General features: G+C 38.5%; 1 protein-coding gene and 5 non-coding genes across 6 annotated transcripts; 5 read left to right on the top strand and 1 right to left on the bottom strand.

The window, feature by feature from the left end:
- Window positions 1-10,757: 10,757 nt before the first annotated feature.
- Trnaw-cca (transfer RNA tryptophan (anticodon CCA)) lies at window positions 10,758-10,829 on the bottom strand. Its single transcript has one exon. It is a non-coding gene; the product is annotated as a tRNA-Trp (tRNA).
- A 291-nt stretch (window positions 10,830-11,120) lies between these two features.
- On the top strand, window positions 11,121-26,038 carry LOC140243111 (large ribosomal subunit protein uL13-like). The gene is made up of 8 exons (XM_072322842.1): window positions 11,121-11,148; window positions 13,968-14,040; window positions 17,569-17,634; window positions 18,692-18,793; window positions 19,438-19,523; window positions 20,978-21,037; window positions 22,415-22,537; window positions 25,863-26,038. Exons 1-8 carry the CDS (start codon window positions 11,131-11,133, stop codon window positions 25,944-25,946), a joined length of 612 nt encoding a protein of 203 aa, XP_072178943.1. The 5' UTR covers window positions 11,121-11,130; the 3' UTR covers window positions 25,947-26,038.
- LOC140243217 (small nucleolar RNA Z195/SNORD33/SNORD32 family) lies at window positions 13,233-13,315 on the top strand. The gene has a single exon (XR_011902222.1). It is a non-coding gene; the product is annotated as a small nucleolar RNA Z195/SNORD33/SNORD32 family (small nucleolar RNA).
- Window positions 14,898-14,977, top strand: LOC140243219 (small nucleolar RNA SNORD34). The gene has a single exon (XR_011902224.1). It is a non-coding gene; the product is annotated as a small nucleolar RNA SNORD34 (small nucleolar RNA).
- Window positions 18,131-18,213, top strand: LOC140243218 (small nucleolar RNA Z195/SNORD33/SNORD32 family). The gene has a single exon (XR_011902223.1). It is a non-coding gene; the product is annotated as a small nucleolar RNA Z195/SNORD33/SNORD32 family (small nucleolar RNA).
- Window positions 19,824-19,903, top strand: LOC140243220 (small nucleolar RNA SNORD34). Its single transcript, XR_011902225.1, has one exon. It is a non-coding gene; the product is annotated as a small nucleolar RNA SNORD34 (small nucleolar RNA).
- Window positions 26,039-27,970: the final 1,932 nt, after the last annotated feature.

Here is a 27,970-nt window from a genome sequence, read left to right as displayed (position 1 = left end):
TACCACATGGTCTATTTTCGTCACCTTAAGCACATGAGATGAAAATTTAGTGCTAGCCCCTTTTTATTACCAATGCATTTGATGTCTATCATGAGGTGAGTTCCAGTTGAAACTGTCAGTTATCACTTGAAAAGTAAAAACAATTCTTTGAAAAGTAAAGTTATTTGAGCATGGAGGGGGGATACTTCTCCACCACAGGAGGGACTTTTTTTCTTTCTTTTTTTTTTTTTACTCGAAAGTGAAATACACAGTGCAAGCGTTTGGTAAGATATTGAATTATTTCCATCAAAGAGTAGGAAATTGGATATAAAGTAGTATTCAGGGAAATGGGCAATATGATTAGGGAAGGGTGTGGGGGGGGGGGGGTCCCCCCCCCCCCCCAAAAAAAAAAAAAATGAGGGAGATTTTGCATTTTCAGACCTGATATTCAGACATCCTGATGCACCCTATTGGTGAAATATTAGATTTTTGTTTCCATCAAAAAAGGAACAAAAAGATATACAATCATGGAAGTGCGCGGTTATAGGGTTGCCTGCTCCCACACGAGGGAAATTTTCGTATTTTCACAGAGCTGTTGCATCCATTTGGTGAAATACCCGATATTTGTTTTCTATTTGAAAATGTGAGGAAAAATATATATTCAGGAAAGTGTCGGGGAGGGAGAAGTGTGAAAGGAGAATACTCCTTCCCATACCTCAGAAATTTTTGTATTTTCCAATTTGAAATTCAGAGATTTACGCACTCTTTGGTGAAATATCTGAGATTTGTTTTTGTCCTAAAAGTAAGAAAATAATACTTATGGAAATATGCGGGGGAGGCGTATGAGGTAATGCACCTTCCCACAAAATGGAGATTTGTTGTTTTTTTCAGGTTACAAGTTTTATGGTGCGCTCTGTTGATGAAATACTAGATTTTTGTTTCTATTAAAAAGTGTAAGTAGAATAAAGACCAGTATATTCAAGGCAATGAACTAGTAGATGATGGGGGGGGGGGTCACTTTCGACTGGAGGGAGTTTTGCGTTTCGATGATCGTCATTAAACGGCCTAATGCACCCTTGGTGTTATATGGAGAAAATTATCCATTCTCGAAGAGTAGATAATAATAGTCTCATTATCCCCATCCCCCATCGAAAAGAGGGAGCTTTTACACTTGAGTAGAAATGAATTAATTATATCATTTACACACATTTGATGGAATATTTGGGAATTGTTAATCAAAAGGGGAATTTAATATATATTGGGGGAAGTGAGCAGTTGAAGAGTTAGGGCAAATTACCCTTCAATATGAGGGAACTAACTTTTGCATTTTGTAAGTGGAAGATCTAGTGCACACTTTTTGATGACAGATTCGGAAATTTGTTAATCTCAAAAGTGTACAAAGTCTATAAAAAGGGGCCGAGCGAGGGACGTTTAGCATCTTTATGATTGCAACTGAATGACAAAGTGCAAATACTTCAGGTTGAATATTTGGAAAATAATGATTGTACAGGCCACCACCTTCCCCACGGAGAAGGGGGGGGGGGGGGATGCATCCAACCCAACCTATACCCGTTTTGTGCACATTTAAGGGAAAGATTCCATTGGACCTTCTGAGTTGTTGAATCTCGAACATTATGTTGAATTTCTTTGTCTCTTGAAACAGGCTAAAAACAGCAAATTTTGATGAACAAACGGCGGCCATTTTGGGCAACATTTGGTTTTCGGGAAGAACTCACGTGGTTTCATTTGTACTTATGTGCTTCATGATCTCTAAATAAGTATTTCGTTGGGTTCCTTATGTCTTAAAATATATATTTATACATTTAAGTGCGTATCGCAATTACGTAGTTGCAGGGTTATGAGAAAAACAGGAAATGGCAGCCATTTTGGACACCACTTTGGATTTCTGGAAGTGCTCAAGTGCTTTATTTGTGTTTCAAAATCTCTGAATTTGGTTCCTTGAGACTCAAAACGTATATTTCGACATTCCAAGTGTGTATAGTTGACATCTACTTGCAAAATTATGAAAAAAAAAAATCAGAAAATGGCGGCCATTTTGGACGCCATCTTGGATTACGGTACGTGTGAGCTTCAACAACTCTTAATTCGTTCTTTATTGAGTTCTTCATCCTTCAGAACATATATCTAGACATTTAAATTTTGTATTTAGGCTACCTGGCTGAAAAGTTATAAGAATTTCAGAAAATGGCAGCCATTTTGGACGCCATCTTGGATTACGGTACTTGCGTGCATCAAAATCTCTTGATATGTGTTTCAATGAGTTCTTCATGCTTCAAAACATATATTTAGACATTTAAATTTCGTATTTGGGTTACCTGACTGAAAAGCTATAAGAATTTCAGAAAATGGCGGCCATTTTGGACGCCATCTTGGATTTCGGTACTTGCGTGCATCAAAATCTCTTGATCTGTATTTTATTGAGTTCTTCATGATTTAAAACATATATTCAGACATTTAAATTTTGTATTTGGGTTCTCTGGTTGAAAAGTTACAAGAATTTCTGGAAATGTCGGCCATTTTGGACGCCATCTTGGATTGCGGAAAACGCTCAAGGAGGATTTATGAGGACTTTTAGTATGTTATTCTAGACATTTTTCTGGACTTATCCTGAAAAAATCAGCTTGTTACCAAAAATGTCCAGGTTAAAACTAATACTCTTGGACTATGTGGTATACCGTATAACAGGCAAAAGTTGTCTGAAATCATTAATTAGAATTCTAATGTATGTATTATGCGAATATGAGGCGATGTGGGAATTTGCATGTGATTATGCAGGAATGATGCGTCTTGAGTATAATTTGGTAGCGGTATTCGAGGGCATGGGGCTTGTCAGCCACTCTAGCTTCAACACGTTCAGACTTAAATGTTATTATTTTAATTTAATATGGGTTGGTTTCCGAATAGTGTTGAATATCATGCAACCATTTCAACGTTATCACTTTAGAACATTTATATCTACAGAAGCTTTTCGGAGTATTGCGAGGTCAAAGGTTTTCCAGAGAATGTTTTGTCTCGTTTAGTTTTTTACCTCTGGTTTTTAACCCTGGGCCGAAGTACATGCAAGCCCGTCTGTGTAAACGCAGGAAAGTATCTCGTGAATAAAATTCACGGCTGGCTCTAGTCTTTGGGCAAGCTGTCCCCAAGCAAGCTGTTGAGGTTCGTAAACATCTTCTGCATTACAACTATTGTACTACGTTCACGTCAGAAGAGAAAAATCCACAACAAATTTTAAAATAATGACGTGGAATGTTTCTTAGTAAAACTTTACTACTCACGGTTACATTAAGCATCGTACCGAATAGACAAAATATATACTTTGATAATGACAATGATAATAAAGGCTGCTACTAGATATACAATGTACTTCTACTACTACCGCTATAGGCCTACTGTTAACTAATCATGATAAATATAGCAATAACAATAATAATAGCGACAAAATAGTAAAACTTTACCAAGGCCTATAATACCACAAAATATATTTAAAACATTGGATAATACGTCCCATAACAAAAACACAAACCAAATCAAAACAAAACATAAACCCACCAACAACAAAGGAGTCCTTATAATGTACTCACACACCTCAAACAATAAGCCAGTTTGGGGTTCCACTTTGAGCATGAGCAGAAAAAGGTCATCTGTACCAGCAGGGCATGTTGGCTTTTAAATTCACTGAGATAAGCATCTTAAGCTTATACATGAAGATAAAAAGTTAGATTTGCATAATTTTTATAAACACGAGTGGCAAACACATTGCAGGATATACTTTTAACTATTAATGTAAACGGACTGAAAATTGTGTTGGGGCATATCCGGTGTTGCCCATGTATTCAAAATGATGTGTCTGACTGGCCTTACAATCCCACGTATAAAAGTAAAGAAAAAATACTTAGCTTCGGCTCCTTCGTTATTATTGGCTCTGGACTCCGCAGAGGAGACTATACAAGCGTGCGCTTGGATCACCGCCTGAACTCATTGCATAAAAAGTTGAAATCCAAGGCCCTGAGTCACAAAATCAAATACTATAGTATAGGCTTCTGAATGCTCAATTCTGATTGGCTGATAAATGTCTTCTGTTTCATTTTCTGACTTGATAGGCTTCTTTTTATGCAACACCGCGGGGTCCAGAACAATCTGAGATTGTTGTTGTACTCGTAAAGGCTACGGTCACAACCCCCAAAATCAGCCTGCTCGGCGACCGGTCGGCGAGTTTTTAGCCAAAACCGGTAACCAGTGACCGACCAGGCGCCACTGATTTTTAGGGCGTTGGTCGGTCTAAATTTCAGCGGCGACCGACCATGCAGTTTTCACTCGCTGCCCAAAATACGCTCGGTGTCCGAGCGGGAACCGCCCAGGCACTGACCTAATCGAGCGGTCGCTGCCGAGCGATTTAGGGAACAAAAATGACAGAGACAAAAATGACAACAGCACAGAAGAAAACCAAGAGAATAGGTCGAGCGGTCGCCTTCGAGCGATTTAGGGATTAAAAATGTTAAAATAATAGGCCTAAAAGAAGCACTAAAGGTAACCAGAGACTAGATGGAGAAGATAATCTAGCGCAATGTGGAAGAAGCAGGGGGGGGGGGGGGGATAAGAGGCAAGGAAACCCCATCAACAACTCAGCATCTCAATATCTCGGCAACCAACATGAGGGACATGGAAGTCAGAGGCAACCACTTTGGGGCAAAAGAGATGAAAGCTTAAAGTTAGTGTCGATGTGTTGACGTAGTAAAATATGGTTTGGTTACCTTATCATTCATTAAAGGCCTATTGATTAAAGAAGAAATGAATGAGAAAAGATGGGGAAAATCAAAATATGAAATTAAATAGGAATGTTGAAAAATATAAAATATACAAGCAAACAAAATATTTTGGAAAATTCTAATCTATTCTAATCTTTTGTTCCATTTCGGATGTTTCTCCCTTTTGTTTTATTTCCTAATTTCTAGTTATCTGTGGTATCACATGGCTGAGGTTTGTTAGTTGATAATTCAACTCTTAGATCTTTTGCCTCGAGTTTTATCTTAATTAATTAATTAATTAATCAACACATCACAAATCACGTAGGTAAATTAATAAACACAGGTAGCTCGTGAGAAATGTTTGGCAGAGACCGGCGGGTGGCCGCCGGTGGCTACCGGTAGATGACCTATCGATCACCCGTCGGTCGCTGAGCGATTTCCTAAAAATCGGCCGGTGGCCGGTGGGAGATCGTCCACTTGCCGATGGGGCATGGCTCGGTGACTGCTCGGACTCTGCGCGTCGCAGATCCCCATATTTCGCCAAAATTTTACTGAAAATCGATCGGTGACCGACGGGAAATCGACAGGGCTCTGCTCGGTCAACGCTAGGGTTTTACAGCCTGCTCAACATCTCCAAAAACTGCTGAGCGGTGCCAAAATTTCAGCAGCGACCGAGCAAGCTACAAATCGGTCGGTCGCCGCTCTGAGTTGTGACCGTAGCCAATGATAGACGATCAGTTGTTTAAAAAGACCATGCTAAATGCTGTTCATGATGACCAACACGATCATCAGTCTTGGTCATTCATGATTTGCTTTGTTTTGTGTTTTGGTCATGTCGCAAGCTACCTTTTATCACTTTTATCCACTCTGATTGTACAATGAATGCAGTGATGTATCAAGGAATAACATTTTCGACTCATTTTTTTGAAGAACAGTATTGACTTGAATTGAATTGAACTCCATGTTTCTTCTCATGTTGGCGCGATGAAATACAGTGTACATGCAGTATACATGTTGTTATCACTGAACATACAATTTAAAACATAGAAAGCAATTATCAAAGTACAGATGCAATGATGTATCAACAGGCAAATAACACGAGGTTATGAAAGGTCACAAAATGCAGAATAATTATTCCCCAAGTCCATCGAAGAGGTTGAAGGAGGGAGGTGTTACAGAGATGGAGTGGCAACTCTTCGTAATTCATGCAAACACTCATGTTTGGGTTCAAGGCGTATACAATGGGATGTCTAGCATTCCATTGCGATTTGAAGTCATGCTCGGCACCGTTTTAGTTGCAAGACGAAGTTCGGAGACGAAGAACGCATTTCACCTTTCGTTGAATTACAAGCTTCATTTCACCGCAAAATTTTATATGAAATACTCGAATTGATTTAGAATAGTTTAGGAAAGAATTCAATATTATTATCATGTATTTCTAGTTTCTTCGTAATTCGAAAATCGAAAGGAAATGAAAATTAGGCCCTCTTAAAAACATAATTTTTTCTATAATGCGCACATTTTCCGCATGTTAATTTTCAATCTTTTATTTTGATCTTTCAAATAAAGTACTCCGTTAAAGCGTGTTCCAGCGTGTTTTTAAACTATTTGCTGTTAAAATTGTGAGTTTTACACTGCATTTTGATTCGCTGCTCCAATTCAAGGTACACAAATTCATTGTTGCCATCACATTGAAAGAGAGAGCGAATTGCAGTAGGAGCAAATATTTCTAGATGTGAGAGCGCTAGTCCCGATTATTGATGCTCTCTTTTGTCAAAGCACATGCATGGGTAACACAAAGGAGGTTTAAGAGATGGAGTTCCAACTGGCTGTAATTATTCAAACAGTTGTCACTTTTTTATTGATGTACAAAAGAATTCCACAGGTGCATCTGTGCCTTTGGTGACGGGGTTTGATGCCGCCGTCTTGCTGAGCAATCTGAAGATTCATTTTGAACGTTAACTTAATGTTGGCTATATTTTGCTTGTTTATCTATTAAATGAAACGAAATCTCACTTAATGATAAAGCTCATTAAACAAAGGCCAATCCCTCCAAGAAATATTATGTGCAAAAGTGTAAATCAGAGCTGTATCATGTGAAAGTGTTTAAAACTGTACCCTCCCGGAAAGCCGGTTTTATCACTTTTCCACTTAATTCCTCCAAATAAAACTGATATGGAATAATCTTCGAGTATAATTCTATATTAATAGATATATCAGATTAGTGGCCGGGCACGGCTAGTCGAGTAATTTTCATTTTCATTTCATCATTTTTTTTTTTTTGCAATTTCTATTCGCGCATCCCCGTGTCTTTACCATTATATACCACCTATCTTTTATAAGTAGGGATGGCGAAAAGTATAATTACCATCACAAAGACATATTTTCGTTAGAAAGTGGCTGATGATTATGCATGAGGCATGAGTCAATTGTCTTCTTATCTGTGCGGCAGATCCAGTTTGCCACATGCTTCAAATACTTTCGAGTGGCGGCATCAACCGTGACTTCAAAGGAAATGCGACGGTTGTGACTCCACTCTCTTGAACCTCCTTGGTAACACCTGTAGTTGAACGCATAACATCTCGGCGGTGCCGCGCATGACTTCAAAGGAGAGCTCTAGTTGCCTCTCCTTCTCTTGCACCTCCCTGGTTGAAGCATGACTTAAATCAGGGCGGATCCAGGGATTCCATATCGATCACAAGGGGGCACCTAAACAAAATTAAAGGGGGGGGGGCACGCGCCCCCTCCATTTTTTCTTGTTATTTCTTTTGTTTTACCAAAAATATATATTTTTAAAGGATATTATTATTCTATAAAGGGCCGGGGGGCCAAATGCGCCAAATGAAAACAACGCATGCTATACATAATACAGTCAGTTCCTGTGCGGTCCAAGAGTGCGTCCTTGACAATTGGGAACTAAATTCTTGAAACACACACACACACAAAGAATACCCACTACGGTATAAAGATATTCAATTTTGGCTTACATAGTATTATCAACATTGATAAAAAAAAAAAAAACAAAGTGGAAAAGAGAAAATGGTAAAAAGTATAGGGCCTAAATGCCATGTTTACTTTACTTTTATATTCAGCGGCTCTTTAATTCAGGGTTGAGGAAAGAGTGTTTAGGTTAATCTCTTATAGACATGCCAAAACTGAATCTCAATCAGTCTGCATTTAAACGTTGGAAAGGACAAATAGACAACGTTGTTTACATTTGCTTTTGAAAATGGGGAGGGAGGGGTTAATGGTGACGTCACCAGGGAGGTCCTTCCAGTAGACTAATAGGACCCAATTCTCGATTATTTTCTCACTCACGTTGTTCAAAGACTAGGGAAGAATGACTTTGTCGGGTTGGATATGCCATGGAAATTCGTGGTAATATAATTCCTTCTATTATACATGCAGGTTACAAAAGATCGTTGATGGATGATCATGCATTATATACACACACACACAATAGGCTAACCTGGAAATAGTCATGTATTTTGAACACTTCATTTGAAAAGAATGTGTTGTTTCCATGATGAGCAATAAAACAGGCTTCTTGTTAACTATATACTACATCACTATTCTATGAATATTGCACTTCTGGATAAGTAGAATCTTGAAATGATTTTTTTTGTTTTTTTTTGTTGTTTTTGTTTAGGCCTACATGTACAGGCCTACGTATGTTATCGAGTGAATGAATGAATGAATGAATGAATGAATGAATGAATGAATGAATGAATGAACTTCTATTATCAAATAAAAAAAAAACCAAACTAAAACACTATATAGAAACAAATCACGTATAGCCCTATAGCAAAAAAAAAAAAATTATAAAAAGATAATCCCACATCATACCAGACGTCATTAACACATATGAAAGTGACGAGACCTTGCCCTATAAACAACGTATCAAATTTATGAATGTTAAAAGGGCTGCCTGATGGGAATAATTTTCGTAGGCTGAAAATGGAGAGAGCAAAATGTTCACTGCCTATGTCTAGTTATAGATCTACTGTCACCTTTAGTGTAATAAGTAATACATAACTCTTCGTTGCTGCAGTGTTACCCTATAGGCCTATGTATCCTTAAAATCACGAACAGAATACAATTTGTAAGATTTTATTGACTCTATATATCGACCCCCTCTCGGGGTATGAGAGTACAAACATATTTACAATATTATGAATACAAAAATAATATTATATTAGTGATAATGTACGTACATGTGAAAATAACAGATATAAATAGATATGTTTACAAAACAAGGCGTAAAGGACGTTTAACTACTCTACCACTACGTGTACGGCAAACATTCACATCTACTTTACTTTCTACAAAACTACTGTCTTTCTTCTTTGGTATTGAATAGAACTGAAACATAATAATTCTGACAAATTTGGCTAGTTTTTTCAAATGGCAAGCATTAGTTGAATTGAATAATTTGCCCATTATATGTAATGCACTTGGTCTACTGGCTGTCAAGCTACTTGGTAAATACAATAGTCTCTCTTTTTTGAAAAAGGGACAAACAAAAATATAATGAAATTCATCCCCTATATCGTCGGGTGAGCATATAGTACAATGCAATTCATCTGTCAGGCTTTATTGCATCAAACCTGCCCTTATTAACGGGTAATCCATTAGATCTACATCTAAATTTACTTAATGTAATAAATTATAATCTTTCTTACACAAGACCTGTAAATATTTCTCTAATGTCAAATTGTCCTTAAACATTCTATAATTTGTACAGATTCTATATGACCATGTTGCTGCTCTCCACTCTTGAATAAACATATCAAAAAGTCTAACTTTTGAGGTGTGTGAAATCCATGCAGCACTAAATCCACCCCCTTGTGCTAACCACACATTCCCTAGCCCTGCATAATAAAAAGTATTTGCGATGAATAATAGCCATTTTGATTTTGACGGGGAGTGTATGTCTCCTTGTAAATGCAGAAGAAATTTGAAAATTGTACATGAGTGTTTGGTTTCTTTTCCCTTGACTAATCTCAACCAGAATCCAATCATTCGACATTTAATATAGTTCAAAATTACTCCACGTCCAGTTTCACCATAAACCATATACAATCAGGAGTACAAGTTCACAAGCAAAATTTTTCTTAAGAATTTCCTATGGAAGACTTCAATTTGGTCTATGCACTCATAACCCAGACTTCACAACCATAAATAACAGGTAAAACAAGATGATCAAATAGACGGCACTGTGTGTCCACAGAGAGCCGTAACTTTTTAGCCTTGACAAACACGATATAAAGTGCTTTTGTAGCTTGTGTGACTTGTTTAAAAATTGCCTTTTTAAAACTACCATTATAATTGAATTTAACTCCAAGGTACACAAAGTCACCTACAACCTCAAGTGAATCACCAGCATAAACGAATTCAGGAATTCTTCTAACCTTCCCATACCACGGGAGAAAATAACAATATAGAGTCTTGCTTGCCTTACAGTCTAGCGCCATGTCTGACAATAACTATCTACAGCATCAAGAGCTTTTTGCAACTCCTCCGGAGTTTCTGCTAAAATTATTGTGTCATCTGCATAAAGTAAACAAGAAAGATTTAAAGCTTTTTTGACATTATCAGAATCCAGGTGGTAAGAAATCTCACTTTCCAAATATTTAAGTCCACCATATGAATTTGAATGTATTCTTGAAAATCATTCAGATAAATGGCAAATAAAGGCGGGGAAAGGTTTTCACCCTGTCGTACACCAGTGTTACAAGTAAAAAACTCTGACATCTCCCCCCTAACCGCCACACATGATTTAGCACTTTCATAAATATTCTTAATGACAGTATAAACAGTTTACCCGTAAGTCCCATCTTCAACATTTTTTGTACCATAAAGATGATCTATCAATTAGATCAAACGCTTTCTTGTAATCAATAAATGCACAGTGTAAGCGTTTTTTTTATTTTACAATAGTAAATGATAAACGGGAAAAAAAAAAGAGTAAAAGACAAAAAAAAACAAACAAACAAAACAAAAGAATACCATTGACCCCGACGTGATTCGAACACGCAGCCTTCTGATCTGGAGTCAGACGCGCTACCCTTGCGCCACGGAGTCACGCTGCAGATGAAGGTGAACCAAAAGAATATATTCCTACAAGTTGACGTAAATACACCGTGGTTTACAGGAGTTTGCTTGAACAGGACCCGCTGAAGCGAAATTGTGCTAAAATATTTTGTATTAATACATATAACAATAATTTTTCTATCAGATATCAAATAGTGATAGTATTTCTGTTATTTGTGGCCGAAGATTTTATATTCTAGTCCCATAAAGCATAACCTTGAATTATTTTAATACTTTTTCCTGGCTCTAAAGTCTATCGTGCTCTGACGTCACATCGTCCTTTTTGGCTACCATGTCGAGCTTTGTGAAGGTACCTCACAAGAACTCTCCAACTAAATGCAGTATTAAACGTCATTACATTAATTTTTTTATGTAAATGCTTCATACAGAAGATTAATTGAATATAACCTTAGTACGAGTACATCATCACAAATAGGAAATAAAGAAATAGGAGAGTAATAGAGACTTTCTTATACATGTACATTTGTACTTCATTTGACATGGTGTGGCTGGTGCGATCTGCTGATTACATTATATGTATCTCCGCGTGTTCTGTGGTGTGCGTGTGCATATGTGCGGATGAACATGTGTCGTGGATATATGGTTGGTCCTACGACTAAGCGTACGAGATCTACTCGTCGACCGCCTAATTTCTGTTTGCCTGATAAGAATATCTAACACTAAAATTCACGTAAAAACCTGACCTACCTGATTGAGAAAATCCTGCACTATCAAATGTTGTTGTTCCCTTTTCAATTCGAAGTTTCAGTGCAAAATATCGCCGTCGAACTTGAATGCCCTCATTTCAGCTCCCCGCGGTGCCGCTCCCTTTTTAGGTCGACCGCTGTTATTGTATTGACAAAGCACGAAAACTGAGTTGTATTGAACACCATGTTGTACGAAGCTTTTCAGAAAATGTATCGACATCACATTACGATTTGGTTAAAATATTCACTCGAAATTTTGTCCTTGATTATTTAAAAAGCATTAATGAACAGTGAATTTTCGCGTTTTCCCACATCACATCCTCATCAACGGTCATTGACGGTCAAAGCCAATACATTTTTATGTGCTCTGCGCGCAGTGCAGTGCGTACTAAGCGTTCTGTGCGCCAAAACTGCGCAGTCAGTTTCAAAAAGGGTGGGCGATGTGTAGTAGAGCTACCATACTAATTGCTAATGCCATGTAGAATGGTATAAAACCGTATCGACAATGGCAGGCCCAGGATACGCTAAATGCAATAATGGCATGGAATTATGGAATAGACAGTGACACTGGCAGGCACTACCATTGACTACTACAGACAACTTCTCCCGTTAAGTTCATCTACATCTGTATCCAGAGCAATGGCTAGTGCCCTTTGTGTAAAGATTCTAGTTAAGTCAACCAGACTAGAACTAGTCTGCTACGTGTTTGTACAAGCAGAGTACTGAGTAGTCGAACGTTATGTGGCAATCCAGGTGCACTGGGTGGGGTATATCGGGGGCCACACACAGACAGTTTTGACCTGCAATTGCACAATGAAAAAAGTGATGGCATCAGCATAGACTTTGCACGTACAACGTGCATCTACTTATGGACGTATTAATAGCAAGTTACCCATTTTTCAACTGCCTAAATTGCGGAAGAAAAATAGCATGCATGATTCGAATGCCTGTGCTGCGATCATCGAATGCCTACGCTCATTGTTCGACCACATACATGGCGTATGTCCATACTTCGAATTCGCGACGTACCGTGATGTATAAGTCTATATGTGTTGCTATGTAACTTTACTTACCCGTTACTTACCTGTTGAAATGCTTATGCGAGCTGACCTGGGAGGGTCCCAACAATGATTTCGGGGGTCCAGCGACGTAGCCCACTGTTGTGCTCTTTGGAACATGTGTGGAGGTAGTTGCATAGTTTGAATTTCGCACTTGATTTGCGCCATTTTTTATTTATGAATTTCAAAGAATTTATATTCGTAAGAGTGGTCTATTCATGGAAACTGTCGAATCAAGGGTAACATGCTTTAAATGTGGGTCTTGCACAGCAACGCTAACACCAGCACTGACCTTGAAATGATGAAAATGATTATTATCCGTAGGGGCTAGAGTCTAGTGTTGGCCAGTGGGGAAAAAGCGGCAATTGTGCACTTAACTTTACTTTGAAGCACATCCGTAAAGCACTGAATGGCATGCAGTTGAATTTACAAGAGCTTCTGTAGTCCTACAGTTGCAATGCCAATGCTGCAGAGGAATTAAAGACATTGTGTTTGTGCTGCAAGTGTAGTAGTAGGATTCATTGTCCCCTCTCACTCTGTCAATATATGTTTTGAGTTTGGTATGTCACTGTATAGATTTAAAAGTTCTTTACTGGTTAAGTGTAGCTCATGGTATTTTCAGATTGCAGTCTGTCAGTGATGATGTATTCTCACTGTTTCGAGTGGAGACTATGAGACCAAACCCTTTACATGCACTACCATCTGAGACAGACTATAATGACATGAATATTCACATACCTTCCTGGCAAGAAAGTGCACTCTGGTAAATGGTGAATCTTCCTTTAATCTTTTTTGTTGTGGAGGTTTACTCTGAGTGTGTTTGTGTATTATGTGCCATGATTTGCAAGGCATGGCAGAAAGAGAGAGAGAGAGAGAGAGAGAGAAATGGGAGGGGGGAGGGAGGGGAGGGTCTTTTTTTTTTTTTTTTTTTTTTTACTGCAACACCCTTTCAAAATGAGAAAGAAGTGTCATCCAATGATATGCAGCTAGTGGCCGGCATGATAGGAACTTTAACCAAGTGATTGATCTGGCTTAAGAATGTTGCAAATGAAATGAAATTGGCTGGGCTCTTCAGGGTTATTTGTGGATAGACAGAAAAAGAGATCTAAGTTTATAGAAAAGTAAGAGGACTTGAGACGTAAGATTTGTTGTAATAAGAATGAAATGGTTGTTGGTATGGCATTGCTTGTAAATGCTACATGTATTTGAAAAAGCAGTACCAGTTAAGAAATAATTCAAGAATTTTATGTATCAAGGCGCAAAAATATCCCACACTTTGTCAGTTTCAGGCTGTCACAAGTTTTGCGAGAATCAACGTATGATCCTGTTAAAGAGTTGACAATTTCCTCCTTTATCCTCTGCAGGTGCTGGTGATCGATGGGAGAGGCCACTTGCTTGGACGCTTGGCGTCCATCGTGGCCAAGAACCTCCTTCAAGGTAAAGTAATATGTAACTCTGCAATCTTATCTTCCCTGAGCACATTCTTTTGGGACAACTTGAATCATTGCATGGTATGCGGTGGATAGATTGTACCTGTAGGGAGGAAAAACATGGAAGATTCAATTGACTATGTGATCAATGAAATACACCATTTCACTTTCAGTACAATTAATATTCCAAATTATATAACACCTCATGAGATCCTTGTTATTTGATTGGCTGTTTGACATTGATCATTTCGCCCATGTCACTATGATGTCATCATCTGTGCAATTGTGGCTCGCATTTACTGCAATTTTGGATCCATGCGATTTGCTCCATTGCTGGCATGCCGAGAGCCCTGCACACTGCGCATGTAAAACACTTGCGTTATTCGCAGCGTGTGAGGTTATGCGATAGCACTAGCATAAAGTGCTCAGTGAGCACTCTTTCAATCTCAGATTCTCTCTTGTTTCTAAATTAATAAAACATCAAATAACAAGGATCCATTTTAGGCGTTATAAAACAAATAATAATTTTTTTTTTTTTTTTTCATTACGCTCATTCATTGCATTCTTTATACTTGCTCAATTAATGTGCATTGACACAGAAATTGTTTTATTTTCACCTGACTGTTAAAATGCTTTTTACCATGTGTTTAAACTTGGAGTTATTCTGCCCTTTCAGTGACTTTTCCCGTTTCTCATTTCTCTGCTCTGTGGTTCAAGTAGAAACTTAGAGGCACATTTGTGATGTAACTAGCAGCCCTGTTGACTGTACAGTATTTATTACATGTATATTGTACAGTGAACAGTACATACATTGTACTCTTGTTTTTTCAACTTACCAGCAGCTTAGCTGTAGTAGCATACTTATCCTGCATGTGATGAATTTTCAACCTACCTACATTGTTTGATCAAACAATGAGAAGAAAAAAACTTATTCTGATGCAGTATGACTTTGTAGAGTAACTTGTTTCTGACCTTTGTGTTGTTGATATTTTCATTTTTAGCAAGCGTGCAATCAACCCAAGCAGCATAAGAAGTACACAATTCATTACTACTTTTGCAGCTCTTTCTTGTCATTATAATGTTGGAGTGTTCTGATGTTATAGTGTTTGGTTAATGAAACAAATAAGAGCATGAAATACCTCTAATTAAAAAAGGACTGTTTGATATATTGCTGAATCTCTATTTTTTAGTTTAAAAAAATATATGTATATTTCTATTTATTTATTTATTTATTTTTGGAATGGCCAGTAGAGTTCTTTCTTTTAGCTTTTCACTTTTACTTGTCACACCAGCATTATTGAATGACCAATAGAGCTGCAAGTCAAGTTCTCATTGATTTAATCACTTTAATGCTGTAGTTCATGCAACACTTGATAATGAATAATAAAGGGCAGTAAGTTCTTTGCAATAATGTACAGTGCTATTTACTGCTAATATCTTAGTGTCGGTCATATAGTTAGTAAGTTGTAAGTTCCACATAGTGATAATAGATGAAGAAACCGAGAGCAGTTCATGACTACCACCATCCAGGTGAAACATATCTTAATGTATGAAGCTTCTGTAGATGGCAAAAAAAAAAAAAAAAAAAAAAAAAAAAAAAAAAAAAAAACAGAGAAAAGTACAAACTGTGTATAGCAGCCACCTGTCTATGGTGGCCACATGCTGTATATGGTCACTAAAAAAAAAGAAAAAAGAAAATATCAGAATGCTGAAAAAACATGTTACCGGTACTTAAAGGGACTGTACAGTACTGGTTGAGGTGGGGATTCATGTTTTGAACATTCCTAAGTGAGGTAATGAAAAGCCTCTTATGAAATATGAAAGAGCATGTAATTTTAAGAAGGATTCAACGTTTATTTGATGAAAATTGGTTTTCAAATGGCTGAGATATCCAAAAAAGTGATAATAATAAAAGGCGACGGGCTGCAACTTTATTAGGATCTCTTTGTTTTGATTATTTTTGGATATCTCGGCCATTTCAAAACTGATTTTCATCGAATAAACTTTTGATACCTCTTAGAACTGCATGCTCTTTGACATCTCATAGAGTGGTTTCTGAATATCTCTCAAAACATTAAAAGCTAAATCCTCACCTCAACCAGAACTGTACACACCCTTTAAAGACCTTGCCTATAGCAGCCACTTATCAATAGTACTTTAAGTAGCTCCATCTTATTTGTCTCCCATGAGTGGCCGCTGTAGACAGATTTGACTGCATGAAAGTTTAGAACAAGTTTTAACACATTTGTAAGCTTACGAGTGGTGACAAATAAGCAAACTCTGTGAGGTGGGCAGTGTTTGTGCTCTTCAGTTTCAGGAGGTGCTCACTTCAATAATGCTGAAGTTTTACTGGCATCAAGAAAGTTTAGACCTGTGTCAAGTCTGTTCGCAGTGTGTAAGGTTATGCGATACCACTAGTGTAAAGTGCTCAGTGAGCACTTTTCGATCTCAGATTCTCTCTTGTTTGTAAATTCATAAAACATGAAAAGACAAGGATCCATTTTAGCAGGGAATAAGTTTCCTGGTATCGCATAGCAATTTGCTATGCATTTTGGTATGACTGCTATACAAAATGTAATTTGCACAGCAGTTTCATTACATAGACTTGTATACCATTTTGTTGAAAATGTATGTCCATCGACAAAAATTGCTATTCAATTTTGAGAAGGAAAATTATTCCCTGCATTTTAGGCATTATAAAACAAATAATTTTTTTTTTTCTTTTTCATTCATGCAATGGACAGAGTAGTTTGTAGGGTGGAAGATGAAATCTTTGATCCATTCATATTTCACTCCATGAAATATTCTGTCCATTGTACTCATAAACATTATTTTTATACTAATACCGCTTTCAGTAACTCATGCATTTTTGGCCCGCTCCTGGTCCGAGCTAAATTAGCCCACGCAAAGCATTAAAAATTGCGTTCAGTAACTATAGCAGAGCTGCGCTACTTTAACGATGACCCATTCATAAACTCGGTCAAGTCAGGGATAACTGCCATGGTAACTGAACACCTCATGGACAGAGCGGAAGTGCATTTTTGCGCGATATTTGATGTGCGTGCCGCGCACTTATGAGCTGAGCAGCATAAGCTGTGACCTTTGACCGTGAAAGGAATTTTGGCCCGCGCCTGTCGCTGCTATCGTTCATGAACTCTTTGATCAGTGCCAGGCCCGCGCCTGGTCCGCCCCTAAATAGTCCGCCCCTGGCAGGGGCCACTTTGGCCCCCACCCATTCATAAACTCAAAATTTTCGACTTGGTCTGCTCCTGATCCGCTCCTGGTCCAAGCCAAGAGGGTTACTGAAAGGGGTATTAGACAGTTTGTTTTCAATGAAGTTGCACTCTGTGTATCACTTGCACTGCATGGTTTAGCATGCACATGATTGCCAAGCTGTCTTGATCTGATGAGCATCTTGCCGTGTAAATGCTCAGGAGCATGCACATCTGTTACAGACAAGCTATGTCAGAAGTTCATATCTGATTTAATGCTTTGCCACTGATGGACAAAATGTTTTACTTTAACTGTGTTACAGGTCAGAAAGTGGTAGTGGTTCGTTGTGAACTCATCAACATCTCCGGCAGCTTCTACAGGAACAAACGTGAGTGCTGCACTCTTTTAGCATGACCTATGATGTTGCTGCAGATTTTACCGAAAGGGCTTTGTCACATTACCCAGGCACTGCATTCATTCTGCTTGCATGTAAAAAGTAGTCAGTATTGTATGCACATGAGTATATAGGAAACAGATGTCTCAGTAGTTTAATGATTGTTTTGAGTAATTCCTGCTGATACAGCAGGATAGTAGGAGCAGACATAGGAATGGATTGTGTGTCTCTTAAAGTGGATGTACCTCTTGAGTATTGTAAAAGTGGATATTTTCGCACTTTTTTTTGCACTTGGCTGGGTAAGACGAGTTTCTTTTGTTTTTAATTCTGCGAAATCAAGATATCAACTACCGGAACATAAGTACATAGATAGCAAGCAAAAATATTTGCATGCTTTTGTTTTCGTGCTGGTTACTGGTTGCGTGAAATGCCCGAAAAATTTCAATACTGCAAAAATTTCCATTTTTACAGTAGTTGTATTTTTACGCAGCCTGTCAGTGATGATACCATCTCACTGTTTCGAGCTCATGCTATGAGACAAAACCTCCAACATGCACTACCATCTGAGACAGGCTGCAAAGTGTGGAAGATCGGATAAAGAATCAGGCAGATAGGATTAGGCAGGGGTCGGGAGGGAATAAGTCAAGTGTCTGAATTATTTGTAGAGAAAGCCCACAAAAATGTATCAGAACTATTTAGCAGTTACAAAGATTTACATTTTTGTAGCTGCTACTTCTTGGCTGTACTGTAAAGGATAGATCATGTTCAGGTAAGATTTTGACAATGAAACTGCGCATGAACAAAAAATTTTTGTGAGGCAGTGAAGCAACTGTGAGCAATTTTATGTGCATCCTCAGGTCTTTGTAGTTTCCGACCTGCCTAATCTATTGCATATTTGTGTGATTATTGTCTTTGTTTTTTTATTGTTTCTGAAACTGTAACAGTGCTGAACATATAATTATTTCATATAGAGTACCATGATAACACGATTGTAATGATATGTTTGCTTTTGTACTTTTTGTTTGATTTTTCTCTTCCATCCTGAGCTCAGTGAAGTACATGCAGTTCATGCGCAAGCGAACCAACACCAAGCCCTCCCGAGGCCCCTACCATCTGCGAAGCCCGAGTCGCATGTTCTGGCGTGTGATCAGGGGTAAGCATGTGACCGCTTACTAGTGAATCTTTGGGCGCATGTCTGGAGATGTGCCCACTAGTATGATACTTTTATCATGGAGGAGGAATTAGTAAGCAGGAGCATTTGAAGTCCATGATGTGGCGGTATAAAAGCAGTTACTTTTGTGTAATATACAGGACGTTCATATCTTTGCTTTGCATTGGTGCCATTATCAATTTTTTTTTTATGTTTGCTTCTGTCCCAAGAATGTTTAGGACATTGTATTTCTTAATGTTGAAAATTATGAGGTACAGTGAACTGCAACCCATGATGATGAGCTAAAATTCAGCGGATCGAATCCATTATGAGAAAACATCTGCAAGTTCTGAAAGGGTGTGTGGAAATCATTGTATGTTACATGTACATGTACATGTACATTGTACCTCTTCATGGTACTGAAACAACATTGCAATAATTCATTTCCCTTTGAAACCAAAAAAAAAAAAAGAATATTGTCAAATATACTTGAATACATACAATGTACATAATTCAGATGTGAGAATTAAACTCTGATAACTTATCAAATGTGCAGCACCAAGTCAAACATTTTGCAGTCTAGCACTTTCAACAGGGATGTTTAAGATGATTGCAGTGGTTTTGTGCAATATTTCTTGCATTGCCAGGGATGTTGCCCCACAAGAGGACACGTGGCAAGGACGCACTGGAGAGACTGAAGGTGTTTGAAGGCTGCCCAGCTCCCTACGACAAGGTTTGTGCCACTGCGCTGATCGATTAATGTGCATTTGACACAGGCATTGTTTGATTTACACCTGACTATTAGAATGCTCTTTAACGTGTGTTCAAACTTGGAATTATTCTGCTCTTTCATTGACATTTCCCATTTCTCACTTCTTGCTGTGTGGTTCAAGTAGAAACTTTGAGGCACATTTGTGAACATAACTAGCAGCACTGTTGACTGTACAGTATCTATTACATGTATGTTGTACAGTGAACAGTATGTACTCTGTCGGCTTTTCAGCTGAGCAGCAGCTGAGTTGTAGTTTATCTATCCTGTGTGTGATGAATTTTCAACCTACCTACATTGTTTGATCAAGCAATGAGAAGAAACTAACTTATTCTGATGCAGGATGACATGCAATTTAACTTGTTTCTTGCCTTTGTGTTGATATTTTTGTTTTTTGGCAAGCGTGCAATCAACCCAAGCAGCATAAGCAGTACACAATTCATTACTAGCTCTTTCCTGTCATTACAATGTTACAGTGTTCTGATGTTGTAATGTTTTGTTAATGAAACAAATGAAAAGAGCATGAAATACCTCCAGTAAAAAAAAAAGGGGGGGGGGAACTGTTTGATATATTGCTAGATCTCTATTCTTTATTGTTTTCCATTTTAATATCATTTTTTATTTATTTATTTATTTGTTTTTTAAAAATGGTCATTAGACTTCTTCCTTTTAGCTTTTCACTTTTACTTGTCACACCGGCATTCTTGGTAGAGCTTTAAGTCAAGTTTTTATTAATTTAATCACTCTAATGCAGTAGTTTATGCAACACTTGATAATGAACAATAAATAAATGGCAGTAAGTTCTTTGCAATAATGTACAGTGCTCTTTACTGCTAATATCTTAGTGTAGGTCATATAGTTAGTAAGTTGTAAGTGCCACATAGTGACAATAGGTGAAGAAACTGAGAGCAGTTCTTGACTACCACCATCCAGTTGAAACATGTATGAGGTATCTTAATGTATGGAGCTTCTGTACATGGCACAAAAAAAAAGGGAGAAAATTTGCAGTCAGACATGTGTATAGCAGCCACCTGTCTGTGGTGGCCACCTGTCGTATATGGTCACTAAAAAAGAAAACGAGATCCTCTGAAAGAAAACCCATGTTACTTTCAGACCTTGCCTATAGCGGCCACTTATCAATAGTAGCTCCATTTTTTTTTTTTTTTTGTCTCCCATGAGTGGCCACTGTAGACAGGTTTGATTCTGCATGAAGATTTAGAACAAGTTTTAACACATTTGTAAGCTTATGAGTGGTGACAAATAAGCAAACTCTGTAAGGTGGGCAGTGTTTGTGCTCTTCAGTTCCAGGAGGTGCTCACTTGAAATACTGAAGTTTTACTGGTATCAAGTCAGTTTAGACCTGTGCCCAGTCTGTTCTTGTTGCCTCCAAACGTCTCTCCCTCTCTTCCTCCATGCAGAAGAAGCGCTTTGTCGTTCCCGCAGCTCTGCGAGTCATGCGCCTCAAGCCCAACAGGAAGGTAAGAAATCCGTGACATTCCTCTTTAGGGTGGCACAGGAGATGCAATGACCTGCAGCCCTATATGGGTACTCCCCATTGCATGGTCTTTGGCTGGACAGGCCAGGGGGGTGCATTGTAGATATGCCATGCCTGTCATACAAGTGGGAAGATCCTTTGTTATGGCTATGTCCAAATATTACTAGCACTTGTGTCAAGTTCTGGTCATCTGTTTGTGATGAATTTAAAAAATTCAGCGGATCGACCAAATTATGAGAAAAATCTGCAAGATCTGAAACGGATGATCAGTGGAAAAATCAAATTATAACAGGCTTTTCCTTGGAGCATTCTATTGTAAGAGGTGTAGGGCTTGCAGGCATGTTTTTCCTTGTAGCATTCTGTTTTACGAGGTATAGGGCTTGCAGGTGACATGTTTGACATAGCAACCTTTGAAATGTCCAAAGGCGATTTTGAGTGTATGTTGTAAAGCCCAGCCCAAAGCACATGTTTGAATCAAGGATGTACTTCAATTAGTGATTGTGGTTCAGATTGAAGCCAGTCAAGTAACATAATGAGTCCATAATAAGGGCAAAAGTAATGGACAGTGTACAAAATAATAAATTCCCCAAGGAAGATAAAAATGAGGTACATGTATTTTACATCATACATTTGAGATTACCTGGGCAATACTTTACTATGGCTATATAAAAGTAGTGTACTGGTAGTAAAAATAAATGAATAAATAAATAAATCCCATAACAAATACAAAAGCAAAACTATAAAAGAAAAATCAACAACAACAAACCCCAACCCTGGTTCTACCATTTCAACCCATCCTAAATAATGTGACTGTGCATCACAAAACCAACAAAAAGTCGCACCACTTGATTTTACCTGAGGACTCAAAAAAGGTGAAAGGGTCGCCCAAATCAATCTTGAGTTTTTCATATGTTCTGAAAGAGCTATTCTTTTACATTGTTCTTAAGTTTGGGATCATAATATGAATCGGAAAGTTTGTTTTCAGCAGTTTTCCTACAACCCCTTGTTAACCAGGTAACAGTGTGATAAGGTATGTTTTAGAGTCCCCTTTTCATTTCTTATAAATCCTTTACACACTGACTCTTCACCTCTAATAACTTTTGAAAGGATGGCATTAATCATGGGCTGTATGTGCTGATAGAGCATGCTTAATTTCAGCTTAATCTGGTAATCTCTTCATTGTTGTTACTATTTTGGTTTAGGTCCTGCTGTTGTCCCATTCATTGCACAGCTAGCACGGTTTGGTAAAAGATTATGCAGTGCTTGAATAGACCCTGTACTTCAGAGCCTCTTTTCTTGGTTCACACTTATACAAAGGACATCCCTTCATTCCCCCCCCCCCCCCCTTTTGTAAAAACAGTACTGCATGCTCGGTCGCCTTGCCCACGAGGTTGGCTGGAAGTACAAGAACATCATCACAGCCCTGGAGGAAAAGAGGAAGGCCCGGGCCCATCTCCACTACCAGAAGGCCCAGAGACAAGCGGTAATGGCTTTCTCTAATATCCACTTATCTCACAATGATTCGTGTGTGTGTGTGTGTGTGTGGTGAATGTGTTTAATTGAGCTGTCTGACCTTTCACAATAGCAACAGCAAGCCATGAGTTGGGCCAATTACTTTGGTAATTCTCTGCTTTTTTAGAACTACTGTGCTTTGCTTTGATGTCGGTCAGTGCATCCATTGGGTGTATTTGAGTACATGCCATCTTCAAAACATTGTGGTTGCTCAATTTCAGAAATTGTTGTAATTTGCTGACTGAATTGTGAATGTATTCAAATGCAGGAAAAAAAAAATGTGTACAAAAGACTTGTGGGAACTATGCTTATAAAGAGATCTGTGAACAAATGTAGCCTTGGTTATGAACTTGATATTGACTGGTCTATGCTATCACTACCATTTGTGAGTGATACCGAGTATGGTTAATTTCAATCACTTGCAGATTCTCCCTTCATTGAGGCATTTGGCATGCACTTTCAACTCTGATTTATTTCATAGCTTCATGCTAATGCAGAGCTGCCAAGTCTCCCTGATTCTGCATGAGTCTCCCTGAAAATGTCAATACAGTGCACTCCCGTTATAACGAAATGCTCGGGACCGGCAGTTTTCTTTCGTTGTAACGAAATTTCGTTATAACCGAACAAATACAATATATAACGAAAACAAGGAACCACGTATATTATGTTTGCTGAATACTCATCATATACTGGGACAAAGCTATGTGAAATGTGATGGGATAACTGTATTACAATGATAAACGCAAGTTCCCCTCAGAAACTGTGTGTGACACAAGGAGCGAACACACAGTGGTGTGAAGCGTTCACCCATGCAGAGACGCTATAAATGCTTGTTCCGCTACGTATTTTCGAAAGCAATTCGCATTTCGTTATAACGGAGCACATTTCTTTTGTTTTTCTTTGTCTGTGGTGCTCGGAAAAGACTTCGTTATAACGGAAATTTCGCTATAACCGTGTTCGTTATAAGCGAATTTTGTACCATAGACTTTAATGGTGATAATTTTGGGACCAGAAGGTTTACTTCGTTATAACGAAATTTCGTTATAACCGTGTTCGTTGTAACGGGAGTGCACTGTATCTGTTCATGTCTGAATTAGAGAATATTAAAATCTCCCTGATTTGGGAATTATTTTTGCCCATTGAAATGCATGTAACACACAGATATTTCCCCGATTGCTGTGTGGAATCTCCCTGATTTGGATGTGGGAGAGTTGCCAGACCTGCTGATGGGAATATCAGAGACTGGTAACATGCATGTCAGCCCATGCAGTTCAGATTTTGTAGATGGGTAATGGTGTGCCTTCAGTCCTTACTCTTTCCTGAAGATATCATGTTGGACTGTAGCACAGATGTACCCAAGTGGTTTGTGTAATCTAACACTGAGGCCAGTTTGAGAGGGAGTTATCAAGATACCAATGGAAAGAGTTTGGCATACCACAACTAGTACACAGACTGGGAGAAGTAGGACATTGACAGCCGTGAGATTTCCAGTAGAGTGCAGTAGTTATTGCCAAAAAAGTCTATTTTCCTCATCTTGTATCTCAGAAATGGAGACTAAGACCCCGTTTACAGTGCGGGGCCGGGCTCTGCCGCGGCTTGGCCGCGGCCGAGCCTCGCAATTTTGTCCGTTTACACTGCTGGGCTCGGCCGTGCTTTTAATTCAAACCTTTCAATATTTTGTCGTAGTGGCGCTCTGCTTGTAAACCAAACGCAATTTGGTATAGCCTGGTTTTCAGACCCTTTGCCAACTGAATTCCGTAGGCCTTTGCCGAGGCCTTTGCCGAAGGAAAAAAATCGTTTGCAGGACAAAACCACCTTAAACTACACTAGTTTTCTACTTTTAGGGCTTAAAGATAATATAAAGTTTTGGTATTACCTCAAAAGTTTCCCTGAATTTCCTTGTCTTAGTTTGTGTTTCAGGTTAAAGTACCTTTCATATAACTAACACTGTGAGACTTACTCGCCCCAAAGTGCTCTCATGTCTTAGTAATCATTCAATAATGGTTTCGTACCAGAGCCGCCGCCGTATGACGGCGGCGAGGTAGTACACGTATTGTGCGAGATAACTGCGACCAGCAGCGTGCAGCCCCATACGCATACTGTGTAGCTAACTGCGACCAGCAGCCCCATACGCATAGCTAAATGGGGCTTTGCATTGTAGCTTACAGGATCATGACAGATTTAGTATCGCGGGTAAATATCAACTTAAAATCCAAAAATTTCTTCAATTTGAAGACTTACCAGTTAAGTTGAAGTATTGAAAACAGGCACTGGGCAACGTTTGGTTTTGCCAATAGTCCCTTTCTGTTCGAATTGATGACTGAATGTGACTCGGTCGAGAGGACCTTGGGAGAGCTACACTGAATTGACGGCCAGCGCATGCGCACACAAACATCTTATCCGTTCATGGATTTGAAATTTGTTCGCATGTGATGTGTGCGTATGCGCTGGTCGTAGTAATCAGTGTATGTAGCTCTCCCAAGGTCCTCTCGACAGAGTCACATTCAGTCATCAATTCGAACAGAAAGGGACTATTGGCAGAACCAAACGTTGCCCGAAGCCTGTTTTCAAGACTTCAGCTTAATTGGTAAGTCTTCAAATTGAAGAATTTTGTGGATTTTAAAAGTTGATATTTACCACGATACTAAATCTGTCATGATCCTGAATGCTACAATGCGAAGCCCAATTACGCTATGCGCATGGGGCTGCTGGTCGCTATGCGTATGGGGCTGCTGGTCGCAGTTAATTGCATGATTACTAAGAAATGAGAGCACTTTGGGGCGAGTAAGTCTCACAGTGTTAGTTATATGATAGATACTTTAACCTGAAACACGGAAATTCAGGGAAACTTTTGAGGTACCAAAACTTTTTATTATCTTTAATATCCTGAATAGCGAAATAGTACAGGCAGAGGGTTTGGAAGCCAGGCTAAAACTGGCCGCGCATTTGGCCCTGTTTGCATTTACACTGAGAAAAGGCTGGGCTCGGCCGCGGCCGAGACCACCTCCAGAGCGAGGCCAAATGCGAGGCCAATTTTGGCCAATTTTGGCCTCACATTTGGCCTTTTGCGCGTTTACACTGAAGCGGGGCTGGGCTCGGCCACGGCCGAGCCGCGGCCGAGCCTCGCACTGTAAACGGGGTCTAATCAATCCAAAAGTTGTGCTTGGTTGGCAAATTGCCTACCATGTAAAAGACCTGTACTGAGCAAACTCTTAAGAGTGGCATTCCACAGTTGGGTTCGTTTTCTTATTTCCTCTGTGCTTTTATTTCCTCTGTGCATTTCCATCTTCTCCCAGGCGCTGCGAAGGAAGGCAGTGAAGAGCGTCTGCGAGAAGATCGCCCCCTTCCAGAAGGTCATCGAGGAATACGGCTATCACTGAACGATACGTCAGAAGAATGTGAAACAAAGATCCTCACATTGAGCTTGCTGGTGTACAAATAAAGTCGCACACATACACACGCTAAAACAGCAGTCTGTGCATATTGTCACATTATTTCGTGTGGTGATGTTCATGTGGAGCTTTGGTGTGGTGTATTGATGCATTGTGAAGTGAAGTACATGTGCAGCATTGCCAGTTTACTGTGTGACTTTGAGCAAGGGAGATTACTCTGTTGTGAGAGAAAGACAGCTGTATCTAAGCTACAGTTTATATATTAATGAAAAAATGAGCAAAGAATATGGGATTCCAACGGGATCTACAGTTTATTAGGTGCATTTCCTCTCGACATGCTAGGATCAGACAGTTTCAATGATTTAAAATAATTAAATTTGTGTTTGCACATGAATTTCAGAATGATAGTGTGTATGAATGGATAGATGAACAGAAGGTACAAGGCATGTCTTTGGAGGTGCATGTATATGTACTACACTTGCAGACTTTAAGCATGATAAAGCCATCTTAATTTCATTGTTTGTAAAAGAGAGAAAAATACACTGTACAGCTGTGTATAAAATTACTCGAAGGTGTATTGAAAAATGAAAACAAAAAAGTAATAGTTGAACTGTAGGCCACTCAAATGAACTTTCTGTCATCATCTGCCTGCATTTATATATATACATATGTACATATATATAATGTACATATATATATATATATATTATATGCACATATACATATACATACATATATATATATATATATATGTATATTAGTACTAATGCATTTCAGTCCAACAGTGCTATTTATTCAGACCAAATTTTTGACGAATACAGAATTAGCATTAGCATGCGCATGCTAATAAGATGCGCACAATGCCTCTGCTTAGATACCACACGCGTGTCTCCATAAATATTCCAAGGACTACCACTTATTTATGTACAATGTATTTTTATATAGAGAATAGAATCGTCTTGTTTACTTTCATACTTGTCATTGTCGACCCTGAGGAAGAAGTATGTATTCATCGAAAATTTGGTCTCAATAAATGGCACTGGTGGACTGAAATGCATTACCACCCTACTTTGTCATCTTTTCATATATATATATATATATATATATATATATAATATACTCATATATATATATATATATATATATATATATATATATATATATATATGTATGTATATTTATATTTATACACACTTGGTGATTCTATCCTATGAAGAATGCTCGTTATCCTCAAAGGAAGAGCTTTAGACAGAAGTACAATGTATTGGAACAAGTTCACTCGGTTGACATGCCACCTCCATGAGGCGCAATCATCGGGCGCCTGATGATTGCGCCTCATGGAGATGGCATGAAACTCAAGTAGCAATAAATACGGATGAACCTGCTGTCAACCGAGTGAACTTGTTCCAATACTTCTATATATATCTATATAATATATATATATATATATATATATATATATATATATATATATATATATATATATATATATATATACACACAGTGAACATTATGGAACCAGATCCGCCATCAACACAGGATTGAGTGAATCCAGCAACATTAGTCTGAACACATCGGTGAAAGTTTTGTGGAAAATCAAACAATGTTCGAAAGTTATGAAGTTTTTCCTTAAGTTTCTGCATGGCCTGCAGTCACTGCTTGATGAGAGGACTTACAGTTTATGATGTCACATGCCTTGAACAACATAAGTTAAATACAGTATAAAATGAATATCACAAAATTTAAATTTTGGCATTTTTCTTTCTTTCCTGACACAAGGAACACCTCATTCAAATTTGGTAGTAATTTGGATATTGTTATGGATTTTGAAGGATGTCTCATCTTTTGGCATATAAAACGAACTTGGTGTTCAAGCTGTGCATACTGGAGGTTTACATACGCACTTAGGCTGCGTTCAAATAGAAGTATACTATTCGGGTATTCGGGCTCGTTTTTCGAGGGCACGCGAATAGCTTGAATCGAACGATAGGATTTCCTCACACCGGTTCACA

Source organism: Diadema setosum, chromosome 19, assembly GCF_964275005.1.
Source record: "Diadema setosum chromosome 19, eeDiaSeto1, whole genome shotgun sequence".
Lineage (NCBI taxonomy): Eukaryota > Metazoa > Echinodermata > Echinoidea > Diadematoida > Diadematidae > Diadema > Diadema setosum.
This window is presented reverse-complemented; position numbering and strand designations above follow the sequence as displayed.

Bases quoted from the DNA above. Each gene is read 5' to 3' on its own strand.
- LOC140243111 (XM_072322842.1), top strand. The intron at 18,794-19,437 runs GTAAGCATGTGA...TTGCATTGCCAG, and splicing joins GTTCTGGCGTGTGATCAGGG to GGATGTTGCCCCACAAGAGG. The intron at 21,038-22,414 runs GTAAGAAATCCG...TTGTAAAAACAG, and splicing joins GCCTCAAGCCCAACAGGAAG to TACTGCATGCTCGGTCGCCT.